General features: G+C 34.6%; 1 protein-coding gene across 2 annotated transcripts; it reads left to right on the forward strand.

The window, feature by feature from the left end:
• Positions 1-1133: 1133 nt before the first annotated feature.
• LOC117176760 (aspartate aminotransferase, cytoplasmic-like) lies at positions 1134-18275 on the forward strand. 2 transcript variants are annotated; one of them, XM_033367045.1, is made up of 13 exons: positions 1134-1273; positions 8358-8600; positions 9387-9692; positions 9782-9924; positions 10003-10128; positions 10192-10267; positions 10343-10557; positions 10662-10758; positions 11184-11474; positions 11578-11834; positions 11916-12193; positions 17578-17720; positions 17802-18275. In XM_033367045.1, the coding sequence occupies exons 2-13, from the start codon at positions 8360-8362 to the stop codon at positions 17936-17938; spliced, it is 2310 nt and encodes a 769-aa protein (XP_033222936.1). In that variant the 5' UTR covers positions 1134-1273; positions 8358-8359; the 3' UTR covers positions 17939-18275. The 2 variants fall into 2 exon arrangements, with proteins under 2 accessions (XP_033222936.1, XP_033222937.1); XM_033367046.1 differs by lacking the exon at positions 8358-8600.
• The last annotated feature ends 1418 nt before the right edge of the window (positions 18276-19693 follow it).

A 19693-nucleotide genomic window follows, 5' to 3' on the forward strand; every position in this document is an offset into this window, starting at 1 on the left:
TTCTCTTGACTATTGACTATTTTTAATCTTAAAACCTTAAAATTATTCTTTTAAAATAAAACTTAAATCGTTTAAAATTTTTCCAGAAAACTTTTAAAAAATGCAATCCCCTTAAATGTTTCATAATTATTAAAAAGCTTCTAATTTCTTTCGACTTCTTCAAAATAATTTTTTGCTCATAATTTAGTTATTCTTATCTCCTTGAGAATGTAAGAAAGTTTACAAATGTTAGTGTGATTGAGAAATATTTAAAAAATAGTTATTTCCCATTATTAAACAATCATTTACAATTTAAATGTTCTTTTTTATCAATAATGTTTAGAAACATTTAATATGTCACTTTCACATAGTATGTCTCAATAAACAATAACAGTTACAAAATTTGTTACATATTTTCACAATTATTCAAATACCTATTTTTTCAAGTATACACATGTATTGTATCTATGGCTTTTTAACTAGAAAAATGAAAACCAAATTTTTTTGAAGATTGAAGTCTCCTGTTCTACCTTAATTGTTTGAAATTACTTAAAAAATGGTTCAAATCAGTTAAAATGCGTTCGAAGAATGCTCACTTACGTTGGTCAGTAAGAATTAAAAATATTTTTAATGATACTACAAAAATTATGAAAAACAATACTCTCATCACGATTAACGAAACTCAGATAATTTATTGCATAAAATGTTTATCGTAATGCGTGTTAAAGCAATCATGTACTTGTGAGTTTTTCTAATTTTTAAAATTCGCGCGAATTCCATATGCGCAGAGAAAACTGCGCATTCTTTTTCCAGATTTTTTGAAAAATTAACATCTGCCACAATTTTGACCACAATATTTTAATAACGACCACCAACTGACCACTAAAAAAAGAAAAAAAGATTCCCAACAAAAGTTCTTATAAAATAATAAAAAGTGGCATAAAATTGTGAAATTAGCACACATATTTTCAAAATTCTGTAATTTTCGCAATTTTGAAAATTAAATTTGACAAGGAGCCCCCCATTGACCACCAAATAACCAACGAATAATGTCAAAAAATAAATTTGATTTTTCATGGTTGATGTGCTAACTTCACGGACCTGAATCCGACCAGAGATTAATACCTCGAATTCGAGAACAATCTTGCGAGGAGGTAAGAATTTCAGGCCCGACTTTACGCTCGACCTGCCAAGATTCCCGTCCTTCTTAGTGTGAAAAACAGGACGAAAACAAACGAAGAAAATCCAAGTTCCACTGCAACACATTTGCAAGAAACTACGTCGCAATTCTGAGGTAAGTGCGTCGCTACTTCATTTATTTTCCTATAGCTGGGTGCCATGATGCAACATCATGGCACCTGCTGTTTTAATCAGAAATTTGTGTTTTTACCTTTCTCACAAAAAATCAGTACACAATAAACTATTTCCTTTTTCTTAGAATGAAAATATTTGTAAACAATTCGATTTGAATCCTTTGTCGTTTAAATTTGAAATATAAGATGATAAAATTAGGTTATCATGTAACGTATTAAAAAAAAATTAACATGCAGGAATTGAATTTTTCAACGCTAAAATTCACCTTTCCCAGATAAGCATTCTTTTACATTTTTTTAAATTTCAATTGTGAATTATTTACCGATTAAAGAGGTTTCCATCAAAATTCTACTCTCTAAAAATAAAAGCGTATTCTATATTTCATAATATAACGTAAGCCAGACTTTAAAATTCGTTACGTCCTTCAGAGTTTCGTTTGTCACTCTTAAATTGAATTTCCGATTTTTCTATAATAAGTCGAAACAATGCGTATATCAGTGAGGTGGCGTTAAAAAAACCACGTGCCTTGGAATATAATCGGTTGTAAGAAAACATTTTTTTCCAAACATAGTAAACAATTCCAAAAGATTTGATTTAAGTCTCTCAATATTCCCAAAGTTTTTGACCATCACTCTTTAATGGTGTTAACAAATGTTTATTGTTCTTGAACTTTAAAGCTTCAAAATTAAAGTCTTCATGGGTATGAAATTTTAAATTGAAATGGTTGAAACTAATAATTTTAGATTCGAATTTTCAAAATTTGATGCTATTTCTAATTGAAGGATTTCTAAATTAATTTTTTTAAATAAAACACATTCCAAATTAAATAACTTTAAATGAAAACATTCATGATTAGATAGTTTCATATTTCATTGTTGGAAGCAGAAAAAGTCTTAAAAATGAAAATATATATCAAATATTTTTAATAAATAACCTTTTGAAATGTAATATTGCAGTGCAACCCTTTAATAGCCATCCCTTCCCAAAGCCGGCACTATAGAAGAGTTTCACTGTATTTTTATATAAACTGCTTTAAAAATGAACAGTTCTAAATGATTATTGATTCATTTGGAGACAGAAAAATTCACCCACTTTTTGTCAAATGTCCACGTTTTGAGACCGCCTGAATCCGAAAACCAGGTCTTTACGAATGTGTATGTATGTATGTCTGTCTGTGAATACGATAACTTTTAAAAAAACTAATCTATTAGATTGCCCTTTGGTACACTCGTTTAGTGTCATAAACTAAAGCCCAAGTTCGTTAGCTATCCATTTTTGATGAAAATTCAAAAAGTGGGCACATTTTGAATATTTTTAGACCACTTTTTTTAGAATTCAAAAATTCTCTGTACGGTTATTCATAGAATTCAAAAAATTTTAACAATTTATGCTCATGACTTTTTTTGAAAAATAAAAAATTACTACAGTTATAGCATTTTCAAAATCCGGAAAAACAAACTAAAATGCACAATTTAAACCAAACAACTCATGATACGAAAAAAAGTCTTGAGAAGAAAAACGTTGCTTTTTGAAAGCCCTACAAGATTATGATGACAACTTTTTCAATTTGGTCAAAAAGTTGAAAATTTAAAATTTGATCGTATAAAAAATTGTTGAAACCACATTTTTTCAAGATTTAAAAATTCTATGTACGGTTGTTCATAGTACTCAGAAACTCAAAAATTTATCCCCATGACTTTTTTCTATAAAAAGAAAATTATCAGAGTTAGAGCATTTTCAAAATCCAAAAAAACAAACTAAAATGAACATTTTAAGCCAAAAAGTGCATTTTATGAAAAAAAATCAAGAGAAGAAACACTTTGCTTTTTGAAAGCCCTACAGGAGTATGATAACAACTTCTTTAATTTGGTCGAGAAGTTGAATAGTCCAAATTTGATCGTACCAAAAGCAATGAAAAATCCAAAAATTCCATTTTTTGGTGAAACTATGCAAGATACTAAAAAAATGAAAAAGTTCAAATTGCGCGCCCTGGAAAGAACTAAAAATTAAGAATAGATCACTTTTTAATAAAAGGTACGACATAAAATGAGACAAAACTTGTTCATCCAAAAAATATAAGGGAGTTGCAATGATTGTACAGACTGTAACCACGTATCTCACGGTCATGAGACGTAGTTGTGGCTGAAATTTTACCGTAATTTCGCTGGGAGCGGGTGCAATTTTTCAGATTAGCACCCGCTCCCGGTGAAAGCCTCTCAGATATATTCAAAATATTTAAAAAATATTACTTTCTAAAATAGGTTTCAATGCCGTTTTTTTCACAATAATAAACACTGCACTCTCTCCGTAAACACACCGTCCCGGTAGGTGAACGGTATATAGCCAGCTCGTACCGCATAAGCGCGACAGATCCCACGTGATTGCCCCCTCTCTCTCTCTCTCTCTCTCTCTCTCTGTGTGTGCGCGCGCGCGCGCGCGCGCGTGTGTGTGTGGCTCATGCTCATGCATTGCAGTAAGACTCTTGTATCCTATGGACCTACCTCTGTAACTGCGCAACGACGCTTCGATAGTTCACTCAAAGCGGGAGGAATTCGCGATTAATCGAGATGGCGAGCTCAAGTCGAGCAGCAGTGGGTCCCTGATGCCTACTGAAGCTGATAGGACTGATCGGATTATCACATGCAATCAGGCATTGATAACTGCGCCATCTGGCATGGTAATATATATCGCGAAGTTATTGGAGCAATGTTCATGAACAAGAGCAGTGACTATCAAATCATGTTAATCAAAAATGTAATAGTACAGTTTAAAATGAATTATTTTTTATAAGGTTTCTTGTTAATATGTTATTGAAATTCCAATTATTTGTTGAAATGATAGCGTTGTCGTAAACATCCAATAGGCCTTAAGCCTAGTCTACAATCACCGCAAATAGCTCGTTGCGGTGCCGCAAGACTCAGCGATGCGATGCGGCATTGTAACGCAAGGAATAGCCGTCTACAGTAGTCGCGAGTGGAGCTGTTGCGGCAGCCAATCAGAGCTTACTATCAAATTAACTGTTTTCGCTTCGTGCTTTGACAGTCAAATATTTTTCGTCTCTACAATGGATCCTCTGACCCACAATTAGCTCTGGAGTTTTTTCTTTAATTTTAAATGCTTTTAAACGTTTCTCTCATAACACACCAAACCAACAAAAAAATTCAGACAAATGCAAAACAAAATCACTCGAACTCAGAGTCGACGATGCAAAAAACGTGTGGTTGTACGAAGCTATGTGATGAAACGCACTGAAACGATCCTCTAACATTCAACGTGAGACCACGCGAGAAGGTTGCGGCACGAAAAGTTGAGTTGAACCAACTTTTCGCTCTCGGTTACTTGCGGCGCGACGTTTGCTTGCGGTGCCGCAACGGGCTGTTTTCGACGATTGTAGACCAGGCTTTACGATTCAAAGAAGAAAACTGAGAAGAAGAAATATTTAATAGACAGAGATAGAGAGGGTATAAACATTTCGAAACGAAAAAGCCTGTCATTGGAACACAATCGGATCGTCTCTGTCTATCTTACATTATAGAAAGAGATGTCCGATCGACTTCAGGCACCGAAGTCCCAACCCCCAACTATCAAATGTTGACGTAACCATGGTAAAAACTGTGTTTTGTGTCAACAGTTAAAGTAATATTTGCAAAATTATGTGATTTTCTATGAAATATGTCTCTTCTTATGTCTGGTTAGCAAACTGTGTTACCTGTATTGTGCGATTACGCAGTAGTGCGTACTTCCCACTTAATGTTTTTAAGTGCAGTGTGTTAATAAAAATAGGCATGTGTTTTTTTGATAATACTGTTTCCGAATGTTTTAAGCAGGAGAAATGACAGAGGCGCTTCAGTAGTGGATCGATTATTCCAGAAAAAGCTCTTTTTTACGAGATGCTCAACGTCCCGCGAACATTTTAAGGGTGTAGTCTAGTTATTATTATTATATATCCTAGGTTGAGACCGTCACAGCCCCAGACGCTTGGGTGATCCCGTTGCGTCCCGTTATAAGCCTTAAGCGTGGCCCCAAAGTTCTATCCATAGAGAGAGGACCGCGGCCACGCTGTTGGCCGATATTTCAGACTCATTGATGCAGAAACTGCCTGTGAGTGTTACACGTTTCCCCGCAATCGCGGGGCAGCGACAGAGGATATGAGTGGATGCCTCATTGTCTTTTCCGCACAAACGACAGAGGGGACTGTCCTCAAGCCCTATCTTATGTCTGTGGTCGCGCACGATACTCTGTATATCGTCTGCATAGCCTATGACGTGGAAGCCCTGACTCGTAAGTAGATGAATCAATTCATCCACTGCCAGGCACTACAGCAAGGGAGATAAAACGCCCCCCTGCGGACATCCCGAGTCAACGGTTCCACAAAAAATGTTGGCACCCTTGGTTGTGGTTAGATTCCTATTGACCAACATGTGGCAGGTCCATTCCACGACTGCAATAGGCACCCCATGTGCGATCATAGCCATCCTAATCACCTCTCTAGAGGTGTAGTTAAAGGCTCCTCCATGTCCATGAATGTTTTAATCGCTAGACCTTTCTGCTTTAGTTATCCTTCAATTAGGTCAACTGCAGTACTTAGGGCCGTCTCGGTCGAATGACCAGTCCTATAGGCGTGTTGTTGCTTGTGAAGAGGACTACTTGACAAAACCTTATCACGGATATATCTGTCCACGACACTTTCCACTGTTTTTAGTAGGAAAGATGTGAGGCTAAAGGGTCGGAAATCCTTGGGTGAAGTATAACCGACCCTGCCAGCCTTCGGAATAAAGACTACTCTCGCACCCCTCCATGCCGCCGGAACATAACCCAACGTCAGACTAGCCCTAGCAAGTCTCACCAAATGGCCAATGACGATCTCACCAGCTCTCTGTAAGAGGACTAGGTACCATCCGGTACCCATCCGTACCGGATGGGATGGGGTATACCATCCGGTATACCATCTGGTATACCATCCGGGCTGGGAGACTTGTAAGGACTGAAGAATTTCAGGGCCCACCTGATCCTGGATGGGGTCACAATATCGTTGGCTAGCCGTCGTTTCGGGCCCAATTGGGCCACAGGCGACCTTGATGGCCTCAGAGGTGCCGTCTCCCTATCTCCTAACTTTTTGAAGCTCGGAAAATGTGCCTTGATCGTGAGCCAAGGTATCCCCGTCCATCTCTGAATATCCCCCGCCGGGCAATTTTAGAGTCCCGAGAATAGCATCCGGATTTCGAGAAAGCAGCTTGTCCTGATAGCCCAACGGACTCGCCCGACGCACTCGCACACTTCAAATGCGTTGTTATCAAAACAAAGTTTTGAGAAACTGGCCACACGATTTCTCCGGAACCAGTAGGCCGATCCTTCTGAAATTTTGACCATACATTAAAACATAAGTACTTACAAAATGACCTATTATCATGTTAGAATTTTGATTTTTACTATATTTTTTTGTACGAAAAACAGCAAAAAAATTAGTTTTTCGATTTTTTTGGTTTTTATTGAAGGAAATTAACGAAATTTGTTGAAAATTAATATCCATAGGTCACTTTGTAGACACTTTCATGTCAAATCTGAAGCACTTTGATTTTTTTGTTTTTATAAGCCGTTGCCGAGATATCATGTGGTTACCGACCTCCCCCTAAATTATGGCGTTCCGTTCAAATACGGATTTTGTATACAAGACGTTAGCAGGAAAAATACATTTATTTTAACGTAAAACAGAAATTTTTATTTCTCATTTCCGTTAAATATTTACTTTACCCTTGTCTCCGTATTAGAAAAATAATTTTCAACATATTTTTTAGTACGTAGTAAAATCCACCAGAAGCGGTTGATACGCCCTTGGCTGATAGTCTGCATTTTACGTTACCGTGAGTCCCAAAATTGACATTAAATCCAGGGTCGACTGTACTTGGAATCATTTTCATTATGTAAGAGTGCACTTGTGACTTCATTCGAATATTCAAAACTTAAATCAGCTGTCCTGAAAATTTTTTTAAATAGAGATAGACTCATACTCATCTCATAGAGGGCGCTGTCAGCATATAGACTCATATTACATAGAGGCGTTGAAGTATTTTTTTGTTTTATGAACAAAGAAGATATAATTTGGTGTTCGAAAACTTCAAACTCTGCTTGAAAAAACATTATTTTTCAATATTTTAAACTATTTCTCAAAGAGATAATTGTCAAAATTATCAGCATATTACTGAAATTTTATTATGCCTTAGTCTACGATAATAAAAGGTGGCACTATAGAAGTGATCGTTCATAAACTATGTTACCAATTTGAGGGAAGGGGGGGGGGGGGAAGTCACACAGAAAACTAAGGGTTGGAAACAGTGGGAGCTTACCTAATGTTACATGCATTTCTTGATGATAAATTTTAAGATAGTTTGCGACTTTTACGAAAGATGTCCCTGCAGCGTTACAGTTCAATAATAACATAGTAACTTTAAAAATTATTTTCATATTTCAGACTACACTCCATCCCATATACCCTTCTTTTCCTCTTTTTAAAGAACATTTGCTTTGTTTCACGTTTTCAAGAAATTTCGCCTTTTTCTCGAGTTTTCGTTAAAATTTTTTTTTTTAAATTCTATTTGGTGTAAATTTTAACTAAACTGGAACTCAGAATTAAGAACGGTTTCAGGCATGGTTCTCATTCATCTTGATCCTATTTTTCGACCGTCCGATGGTAAACAAGCTGGGGCGTGTTAATCATGTCTGTTGGATTTGCACGGATGACGTAACCTGATGCAACTAACTATCCAGTTCCAGTGTATTTCGTCGAAAATTCGATTTTTTTTGTTTGTTAAAAATGAACTCTATTTGACCAAAAATTCAAAATAGCGGCACTGAATGAAAATAGAATCTCGAATAAAGTGTATATTACAATTTTTTCAATAAAACACGAAAATTCGAATATATCTTCTTAACACAATGACATTTGGTTTTTCAAGCAATTGTAAGGCAATTAACCAATTTCTGGGAAAATGTTGGCAATCTAGTTATATACGACCACATCGCCTTTATGATTTATAATGAACCTAATTTTTTCTTTTATATACAAGTCATGGAACACTCAGACTTAGTTGGTAGAATGATGTATGTGGAGTCGCTGACGATGCCAGAAAGGTTACAGCTCGCTCGTCAACAGCGTCGTCAACAGCTCGAAGTTTGGCGAATTCGCGAAAAAGAATTGTTCTGCCACCAGACTCGACCGCGAATTCGACACACGAGTCACAAACGGCACATCTCTTTCAAAGATAGTGACTTATTACTAGAAGCTACAGCAAGAAATGATGTAGACGAGGGTAAGAGTAGACACAACAAAAAGTTACCGTTTTAAAATTAAAGTATTTTTCGGAAAAATGAGCTTTTCCTTTTGCTTTGCTGGGAATCAAACCCAGGTCTTCTGATTGCGGTCCGGGTACTCTTACTACTAAAGTACTAGAGATATCGAGAGAGGAACCCTTTTCAGAAATACACGCTGCCTTCCGCAAACTATTACGTTTTATATACATCAATTTTACAAGGAATCTGTACTATCATAGAAAATAGTAATAATCGATCAGTGGAGATCTTTTTCACCAACCGTGAGAATGACTAGCTGAAGCTATAAATTAATTTTTTTAATTAAAATATTTTTCTGAAAAATATCTCCTTCCGATCCGCAACGAATCGTAATCAGGTCTTCCAATTAGCAGTCGGGTGGTCTTACCACTAAGCTGCTAGAGAGATCGATAGAGGAAGCTTTTTTCAGAATTACACGCTTTCTTTAGCAAGGTTACCGGTAATCGGAAGGCTTGGGTTCCATTCTCAGGGAAGCGAAAGGAGAAGATCGTTTTCAGAAAAATATTTTAATTTTTTTAATTAATTCTAAGCTCCTTCCAGTCTCAAAAGACGTTAAGAATTTTTGTTATTTTGGGAGTTGACTTAGATCAGTAGTGTTGATTTTTAATTTTGACCATCGGTAAAAGAGATCTTCACTAATCGATTATTACTATCGCCTATAATAGTACAAATTCTTTGTCAAAAGTGACCTTTTTTATTTTAAAGAACCAAAACAATTCTGATTTAAAAAAAGGTAATCTTTACAGTTCGGAAGCTCCTAAATAAGGGAGTCAATCCAGACTCGACTAGCGAAGATGGTTTGACACCGCTTCATCAATGCTGCATAGACGACAACAAGAATATGATGAAAATTCTGGTTGAGTCTTCGATTGCCAACATAAATGCAGAAGATAGTGAAAAATGGACACCTCTGCATATAGCTGCAAGTTGCGGACACCTTGATCTCGTAAGGTATCTCATCGCTCTAGGTGCTAATCTTTTGGCAGTTAATACTGATGGAAATATGCCTTACGATATCTGCATAGATCAAGAGACCTTGCAGTATATAGGAGGTAAATTATACTTCCCATTAGAAAACTAGTGTTCAGCATTATTACCCTTTTTATCCTATTTAATCATATATTTTTCTTTAACATTCTAGAGGAAATGGTGAAAATAGGAGTCACCCAAAAAGTTATAGACGAAGCAAGGGCTTCTACAGAAAAACAAATGTTGTTGGATCTAAAGAAAATAGCATCTGATGGAGGTAATTTAGAATTCAAGGATCACCAGGGTGCCGCACCTGTATGTAACTCTTCATTTGCATTTATAAATTATAGTTTTTAGCATAAAGTCTCGATTCAATTTTTATCATTTTTGCAGATTCACATAGCAGCCGCCAATGGTTACTCGAGTGTTGTCAAATTTCTTCTTCATCAGAAGGTTTCAATAGATATCGAAGATAACGACAAATGGCAATCTGTACACGCAGCCGCTTGCTGGGGCCATGTAAGTTAAATAAAAAAATTACTGTTTAGATAAAGCATATCTAAATCCCCTTTTCCATTTTAGTTCAAAGTTCTAGAAATGTTGGTGCAGAATGGAGCCGACCTGAACGCTAAGAACAAAAACGGACAGACGCCTGCCGGTAAACATTCTTTTAATATTAAGGATTTTAGAATTTTCCTTCAGCTGCTAAAATACAATTTAAACTTTTTTGCAGATCTTTGCGAAGATCCTGAATTCCGAGAACAAATAATACAATTGAAAATGGAGCAGGAATGCAAACGACTTCCTAAAGCACAAGGCAGGAGAATACGAAAACCTCAAAGTATAACTGCTCGCATGCAATGTATTCAGCGGACATGTATCAGGGATAAGATTTTGATGTCTAATAGAGAGGTTCAGGAAGCTCAACTAAGAATAAAAGCTCAACAAGTAATATTGTCTTGTATAAATATTTCTTTTAGGTTCTATTGCTTCTTTGTTTATCACTTCTATGTCTTTTCTTCATTGGCTACTTGTCATGTTCTGTTTTACAGACAAAAATATCATCCACCCGACCAACTGAATCTAACGGTGGTATGATAGAAGGTGCAGGTGACTCCTTTCAACTTATGGATGTCGATAAAGTTTCAGGTACATTCATAAGATTTATTTTCTTGCAGTGGTAGTTGTGAATTACGTTTTTATAATAATTTCAGCTTTCTGGGAAAGTTAGAGTAGTCAAATCTTCATGGGAATTAAAAAAATTCTATTTATATCAGAGACTTAAAAATAGATCAAAGCGTTCCATAATTGTCGAACGCTTGGAAAAAGTTTCGGTGGAATATTTTTTTAAAGGAATGAACCCTTTTTAATTTGGCACCCCATCTGAGAAAGAATACTTTTATAAGAAAAGTATGTTATCACAATTTTCAGCTACCTCTTCCAAGATTCCTAAAAATAATTCGATATAGAATAACTTTAGGTCTTCTTAAGCCTGTTTTTCCCATCAAGCTTATCTAGTTGATTGAGATTCAATGTAATTGTAACTTGTTGGCAATTTTCATTTTTATTGTCAGCTCATCGAACAAACGACGCGAACCCATGGGTCTTGCCAGTGGTACGTAAAGTAGAGAAACGTTTAGCAGAAGATGAATTTCAAAATCATGAATATTTGCCAGTCTTGGATCAGGATGCGTTTTGTGAAGCTGCGACAAGCATGTTATTAGGGGACAAATCACCTGCAATTTCAGAAGGTCGTGCTTTTGGAATTCAAACATTTTGTGACGGCACAGCTCTGAGAGTAGCAGCAGATTTTTTATCACATAAACTTCAATATGATACCTTCTACTGCAGCTCGCCAACCTTGGGTTCGTAAAATAACAAATTAAATATAAAATAACTTTGTTTATTTCAGTAAATAAACTTTTAAAGAGCAAAACCTAAAAATTAAAAAATAATAAACAATTATAGAAACTCACAAGGTGATATTTACCAGTGAAGGATTCAAGAATGTTTGTAACTATCGTTACTGGAGCCCGGAAACTCGAGGACTAGATTTAGATGGCATGTTAGAAGATTTAAGAAATGCTCCAGAGAATGCTGTAATAATTTTGCACGCTTGTGGTCACAATCCTACTGGTTGCGATCCGAATATGGTTCAATGGGGGAAAATAGCTGATGTTATACAGGAGAAGCGTCTATACCCACTCTTCTACAGCGCCTACCAAGTATCTGAATCCCCTTTTGTAAAACTAATGTTTAAACCACTCAAAACAAATGAGAAATTCAGTTTTAAATGAAAATTTCAGGGCCTAGCTAGCGGTGATTTTGAGCGAGATGCTGCAGGGGTCCGCTTGTTTGCAGAGAGAGGGTTAGAGTTTATCTGCACTCAAAGCTTTGCGAACAATTTCGGACTTTACTATGAACAAGTGGGGAACATGGTTATTGTGCTAAACAATACAAAAGAAATCCTTAACGTCAAGTCTCAAATATCTATGATCATCCGAGGAATGTACGGCAGTCCACCTAAACATGGCGCTCGTGTCGTGGCCACTATACTACAGGATCCCTACCTTTTCGAAGAATGGTATTTAATTTATAACTATTATTATACCATTAAGCCATATCAATTCCTTTTCTGAAAATAAGATTACTAACCTGTTTCCATTGCCATTCATTTTCAGATCTCCGAAATTACCTAGCACCCTATCCGTACCCTCGCGTTGGACTCCAACCGATACATTCATATCTCCTAGTACAATTATTGTTTCCCCATGACCGCAAGTAGCTATAGTATCATTTATAGTGTCCTAGAAGGCTTAATTTACATCACTCCTTTCACCATCAAATGAGGCGTAGCAAGCTATGTTAAATAGTCTTCTGATTCCTCCTTGTATCCCAACCCACAACAATCTGAGAGATATACTCGTAAATTCATGCCAATTCACATGCTGTTTTTGGCTCTCTCATTCATAATCAGACTGACTCGTTGGCATCCATATGATTCACTATCTACTCCTGATCATAGTTCCAGTCCGTGCTTTAACTCTCCATTTTATATCACGCTACTGTCACATAATTTCTTCTTTGTTTCAGACACAAATAAAATAGCTAGCTTTCTTACGTGCATTGTTTCTCATAATTATCTTTCCTTAAGATCATTCTCCCCGCTAGCATTCTAAACATCCAGTCTCTATTCATCGCCGAAAACTTACCGGATGCATGCCTTTCGTCAATTAAAATTTCAATCCATTCCGAGGATACTTTATTGCTTGTATTACTCGTTGTTTAAAGCACACGCTTAACTACTAATTGGATGCGAGTAGTGTATTTTTCGAGTAAGAATCATGTACAAAAATAATTATCCAATTCTTCGTAAGATAGTGAGTCCAGAATAATTAGGCAAGTAGTCATCGTAAGGTGGAGATTCCAATTTTAACGTCAGTCCCATCCGACTTTGGTATATGGAGGGGGAGTATAGGTACAAAATTAGATCCGGAAGAGCCAGCAGCAGTAATACAGTAGACTCTACGACACTTCTTCCTACGACACTGTTCGTTTCCTGATTTCTCCTTCGTTCGCTTGCCCCCACTTCTTGTCTCATCTCACGCACACACATACACGTCCTACTACGCCGAATATGGCTTGACGCAGGAGAGAGAGTTATCTGACACTTCCTACTTGCGGTTTGGGTAGAGATTTTCGAACGACCGGCTTCGTTTCAAAACTTTACTATAAAACTGACCGATTTAGAAGAAGCCGTTTATTTTCTTTACTCTTTTTTGTTTTTAATTAGACACGTTACTTTATACGAGCATCTTCTCTGCCTATTATAATACATTTTTAATTTATTTACTAGATCTAAAAGTACTTCATTTCAGTTGCAAATCCAAAATTACGCTTTCAGGAAATATAATTTTAAATCGAGTCAGGGTTCAAGTGAAATTCAATTAAATATTTCCTTAAATTGTACCCATAATTCGAAAATCAATTGATATAATCTGAACCACTCCAATTCCTGTTCTTCGAAGTAGAAATATTGCAACCACAAAAAAACAGATGAATCCTCAACAAAAAAGACGATCCCCAACAAAATACATGAATTCTCAACTAAATTAGATCAAAATACAGTCAAATCTGGATTTAGTGTAGGTTTCTGGGCTGACCTTCATAGTAAATCCAAATTCTCGGAACGTAAACAATCAGGATTGTATGAACTATGTCCGATGGATTTTCAACTGTGGGGTAAAAATTTTTTTTAAATTGTTTTTTTAATGCGAAGAGAAGGGTAAACTTAATATTTAACGTATATTAGAATAAAAGTTTGCTCTTCCACGTTAAAATAAATGCATTTCCTGCTTACGTAATTAAAACGTTTTTGGGTCGTTGAGCATCTGGTTTAAAAGGGGTGCTTTTTTTGAATTATTCGTCCCAATACTCTTTTGCTCACTTGATTAAAACAGAAGAAAGCAGCATCCAAATCACATGAATTATTCACCAAAACTTGGCAAGTCAACACTTCAAGTCAGAAAGCACGCACTCCTGCGTAATTGTATAATGCATGCGACGCAATTACATAACCAGACAGGCAACGAAGTTATTTAACAGAAAATAATTTTCTTTTTTAAATAACTAATCAACTGTCTATGAAAAACGCACTTTTCACTATTCTCACGACAACACTTGACAGTTTGACATTAGAAAACACAGCAGTGGGATTTCGATGATTGAAGTTGATCGGACCTCTCATTCTACCACGTGAGATACACAGAAACATTCCGATTTTGTTCTAATAACAAGTCTTTTCGCTTCGAAATAATCATAATCTATCTCTATCTATACAATATTTCTTCTTCTTTATTTGTCGAATCGTAGAGCCTATTGGTAGCTACGACAACGTCAGCAATTCAAAAGAAATTTTATTTTCCAATAAATATTTTGAACAAATTTTATAGTAAATATTTTTAAAACGCAGTATAACATTTTTGATTTAAATAAATTGATATTCACTGTTTTTTGCGTTCACATTGCTCTAATAACTTCGAGATACTATATCGCGATTGTATTCGCATATAGTCCAGGCATTACGTCGAGAAAAAGAGTGAAATTTCAGAAAAAAAAACCCTACTTGCAATGTTTATAATGAGAAAGTTTCGTTAAGGGGTCCTTTTTAACATATCAAAAATGCTTAAACAGATCAATTGCCACAGCGGGTTTTTTTTAACAGTTCCAAAAGTTACTTTGGCGTGAACGTTTAATTCCCATTGCATTTTAGAGCAAAGTGGCCAACAGAAAAAAGAAAGAAAACAAATTTCTGAACAAATTTTGTATGAAAAATAATCCGTTATCTTCTATTGGTTCCAAATTATGATATATTGAAAAATCCCCATTTTTTGGATTTTCAGCGAAAAATCACTCAGTTTCAAAAAACACTGTGTATCGTTGCAAATAATTACTTCGCGGAAAAGTGTTCCACTGGTGAGTGAAACTAGACTCAATTTTCTGTAATTACAAAAAAAAGAACAATATCCTAACTATGATAGGTCATGAGTTATGACCCATCAAAGTTGGCCATTTTTGCCTGTTTTTACGGGTAAAAAAGTGGACTTTAGTTTTTTCCAAATAAATCCTGTCAAGTTCAGTTTACGTTGATTGTGCCAGATGAGGAAATAGAGTCTACAAAAATCTACGTGTATCTAAAAAATGTCTTTTAAACCTATTATTTTGGGAATTGTTAGGTTTCAAAATTTGTTTTTTTTTTTTGCATTTTTGACTAAAATCGAAGAAGTTTTTTTTTGGAAAATACCTCATTTCCTGTGGATCCCACCACAAAGTCCCTAGAGAATAAGTGTTGTATAATACGTCTTTTGACATTGATAAATAAATAATTGTTTATAACAAAAGCTTTTTATCACTACTTATGTTTAGTTTTTGGCCATTTTTTAGCATTTTTCTGGCAAAAAAGCAATCGTAATTGATTAAAAATGTGTTATGTGTTTTTTATCCATGAGCAAATATTTTTATTAATAATTGCTTATAACAAAATATTGTTATAACCACTGTTGATTACTTTTTGACTTCTTTTGCGGCGAAAAAGTTATTATCATTTATTAAAAGTGTGATATACATTTTTTATCGATAAACAAATCGTTTTTTTAAATATTTGTTTATAACTATTTTTTCTAATAAATACTGTTTCTGCATTCAATTTTATACTTACCCAAAGTTATAGCAATATTTTGTTATAAACAATTATTAATAAAAATATTTTGTAAATACTAAAAAATGGCCAAAAAGTAAACATAAGTAGTGATAACAAGATTTTGTTATAAACAATTATTTATTTATCAATATCAGAAGACGTATTATACATGATAAATAAGTCATATATACTTATTTGTGACAAAAATTACGAAATATGACCGTAGTTCTACTTTACTGTACGCTCAGGTGCCTCTATGCATGAAGAGTGCACTTTCCAAGGCCATATCTCGTGAACTATTTGGGCTAGAATACTTTTTTTTTATCTCACGCCAAATTGGCTCCACTTTCATTTATTCTCTAGGAACTTTGTGGTGGGATCCGCAGGAAATGAGGTATTTTCCAAAAACACAACTTCTTTGATTTTAGTTAAAAATGCAAAAAAAAACACAAATTTTGAAACCTAACAATTCCCAAAATAATAGGTTTAAAAGACTTTTTTAAGATACACGTAGATTTTTGTAGACTCTATTTCCTCATCTGGCACAATCAACGTAAACTAAACTTGACAGGATTTATTTGGAAGAAACGAAAGTCCACTTTTTTGCCGGTAGAAACAAGCAAAAATGGCCAACTTTGAGGGGTCATAACTCATGACCTATTTAAAAAAATTGGTCATTTAAAAAAAGTTGGCCATTTTTAGTTAGTTAGGATATTAGTTAGGATATTGTTCTTCTTTTGTAATTACAGCAAATTAAGTCTAGTTTCACTCACCTGCGAAACAATTTTCTGTGCAGTAATTATTTGCAAAGATACACAGGGTTTTTTGAAGCTTAGTGATTTTTCGCTGAAAATAAAAAAATGGGGATTTTTCCATATATCATAACTCGGAGCCAATAGAAGATAACGGATTATTTTTTATTCAAAATTTGTTTAGAATTTCGTTTTCTTTTTTTTTTCTGTTGCACATTTTGCTCTAAAATGCAATGGGAATTATACGTCCACGCCAAAGTAACTTTTGGAACTGCTAAAAAAACCAAAAAAAAAACTCGGTTTGGCAATTGATCTGTTCTAGCATTTTTGATATGTCAAAAAGGACCCCTTAACGAAACTTTTTCATTAAAAACATTGCAAGTAGGATTTTTTCTGGAACAAAACTACCAGATACCTGGACTAATATCAGATGGCCCTGTTATTAATGTCAAAGATAGGCTCATTTAAATGGTAAAGCGCCTTACCGCAATGCTCCTATTTTTTACGCCCGAGTGAGCACCGCACATCCCCCGCAGCTCCTCTCACCCATCCCGGCGGAGCGGCGTCAATTCTCAGAAATACTAAATAAAGAATCACTAAATCCAGATTCGACCGTACACTATATTCTTTAAAATCCTTTCTAAATGTCAACATCTCTGAGATCTTATCAAATCCCTAGAAATCTTTGAAATTTTATAAAAACATATTAAAATCTTTAAAAACTTCTAACATTTCTGGATAATGTTAGAATTTTTTTAATTCATTGAAATCGAAATTATCTATAATCCTACAAAATTATTTGAAAACTCACGGAATTACTGAGAATTTTTCAAAATACATAAGTTATGTTGTTTAAAATCCTTTGGCAATCTCAAAAACTCAAAAATCTAAACATTAGTTATTTATATTTTGGTCAAGGATTATGCTATTGTTAATTTTGATTCGGTCGCCTCTAATTGTCTCAAAATCTTTTAATCCAGTTAGTACTTAACTTCAAACGTAATTCAACTTTTTTAGGAAAGTTGACCTTCTTAAGATGTCAAACACATTAAAAAAGATAAGATCAGGTCTTTACCATAAAATGATGAGATTGGAAACTCCAGGTGATTGGGAGTTTATAGTAAATCAAAAAGGGATATTCGCTCACCTCGGACTCAACGGTAAATAATAAATTATGAAAAACCTCTGAGGGTTTTTAATCTACAATTAAAATTTCAAACAACAAAAAATTTATTTTTCAGAGACACAAGTGACTGATTTATACAAGAAATACGGTATCAAGTTGTTGCAAAGTGGGACCATACACCTGTGCAAACTTTACACATATTATTTGGATCCTGTAGCGGAAGCGATCGACAAAGTAGTAAGAAAAGACTAAAACGTAGAGAAATTAATGCTACTTGTTAGTTCTTCGGCATATACTCAGAGGTACTTGCTCAAAAACTTCCTCTGATTCTTGGAAGATTGTTTCAAAATAACTACAGTGTCATTCATCACATCCTTCAGTGATAAAAAATTATATGATATAGGTGCGTCTCAATTGAAAATATTGAAATATAGGTTAAAGAAGAATCGCCTTACAAATCAGGATAAAATCAAATTCTAAACAGAATAGTGCTAATAATTAAGAGGAATTTCGAACTGATGAATAGGATAATAATTTTTAAATATTAAAGTTTGTAGTATCTACTTTGTAACAAATTAATTGAATTTGATTTATTTGTTATTATTTATTTCCTTCAATTATTCTCAGAAAAATATAGACGTTACGTGCAGGTTATACTGTTTATCGAATATAATTACTATTGTACTATAATGTTATAGTATAACCATGAAATTGAGAATTTGTAAAGCTTTTATTCTAAGTAAAAAATGACAAAAGAGGACGGAAATTTAGGGTTTATAAAATCCAAATGATGGCTCAGTATTTTATAGAATTTTTTTATGATTTATAACAAGCTTCTTTGAACCATTTGTTTCCATAAAATAGAACAAAAAGATGAGTCTGAAAAAGGTAGTTTAAGTTTTTCATAGTACTTATTTTTAGAAAAATAGCCATAACAAATCCATTTAAGTCGATTTTAATGATACTAAACTATTTTTCAGTTTATGCGAGTATGAAAATTTGCCCGAAAGAAGTTTATGCAATTACTCCCTGAATATAAATTAGTAATAATTCAACTGATTAAATCAATACTAAAGTTTTAACTGATAAATCAGTTATTTTATTAATTGCATCTATTCAAACAGTAAAATACATTGTAACAGCCTTACTTAAAGTAAGAAAAAAAGTCTTCTTCCACTATATTCTTCACAAGTCAAAATGCTCTAAAACAGGGGAATAAGGTGATTTTTGAAAGGAAATAGGGTAATAAAATCCTTAAAATGCAAAAAATGTAATTTCCGAAAAATGGTTAAATTTAAAAACCAAAGAAGATAAATTATTTATTTATTTTTGAATTTTTAAAAAAGCGGATTTTTAGCAAAATAGGTATGTTTTCCACCATACAGTTAAATTTTTTATTAAAAAAGGTCAATTTTTCATCAAATACAGTGAACTTCCGCCTAATTTCCGTCAGCTCCCACCACGGTCCCGGCACGGTCTAGCTCGCGTTAGTGGCTGACCAATTAAAAAAAGGTTTGAAGAGCGGGAAGTCTTCGTTGTTTGAATTGAGTATTTTAGCATGACGTCATGGAATTGCATACAACTTTTTGGAGAAAATACACTGGAACCGCGTTTATATCCACTCACATGTATATCCTCTCGCGCTTATATCCCTCTCACAACTCTCATTTATTTCCGCTTGTCATCCACCACCTCGCAGCAGCGCTGCCAGATCATGGATGACATTTACCCCTACCATACCTACCGTTTAGGAGCCAAAAAAAAATAAAGGGGCATGATTACCACTGTAAGTTCGTGTGTAAGCCGAAAATGCACGATTCGACTTCGGTTTTCTGCTGTACGATCATTGCCGATCTGAAAGCTTCGGAAGACTTCGGGGGTCTTCTATTAATATCTCGATCCCCATTTAAAAGAAATTGGCGATTTGGATATTTCGCGTGATTCTTAATTTCATGCATGCGTCGATTTTCAGGTTATTTTTTTCAGGTGTGTATAATATGGATATTA

The sequence above is a fragment of the Belonocnema kinseyi genome, chromosome 7 (genome assembly GCF_010883055.1).
Source record: "Belonocnema kinseyi isolate 2016_QV_RU_SX_M_011 chromosome 7, B_treatae_v1, whole genome shotgun sequence".
Lineage (NCBI taxonomy): Eukaryota > Metazoa > Arthropoda > Insecta > Hymenoptera > Cynipidae > Belonocnema > Belonocnema kinseyi.

Bases quoted from the DNA above. Each gene is read 5' to 3' on its own strand.
- LOC117176760 (XM_033367045.1), top strand. From the start codon at position 8,360: ATGGAACACTCAGACTTAGTTGGTAGAATGATGTATGTGGAGTCGCTG. The intron at 10,268-10,342 runs GTAAACATTCTT...ACTTTTTTGCAG, and splicing joins AAACGGACAGACGCCTGCCG to ATCTTTGCGAAGATCCTGAA. The intron at 11,835-11,915 runs GTATCTGAATCC...TGAAAATTTCAG, and splicing joins TCTTCTACAGCGCCTACCAA to GGCCTAGCTAGCGGTGATTT.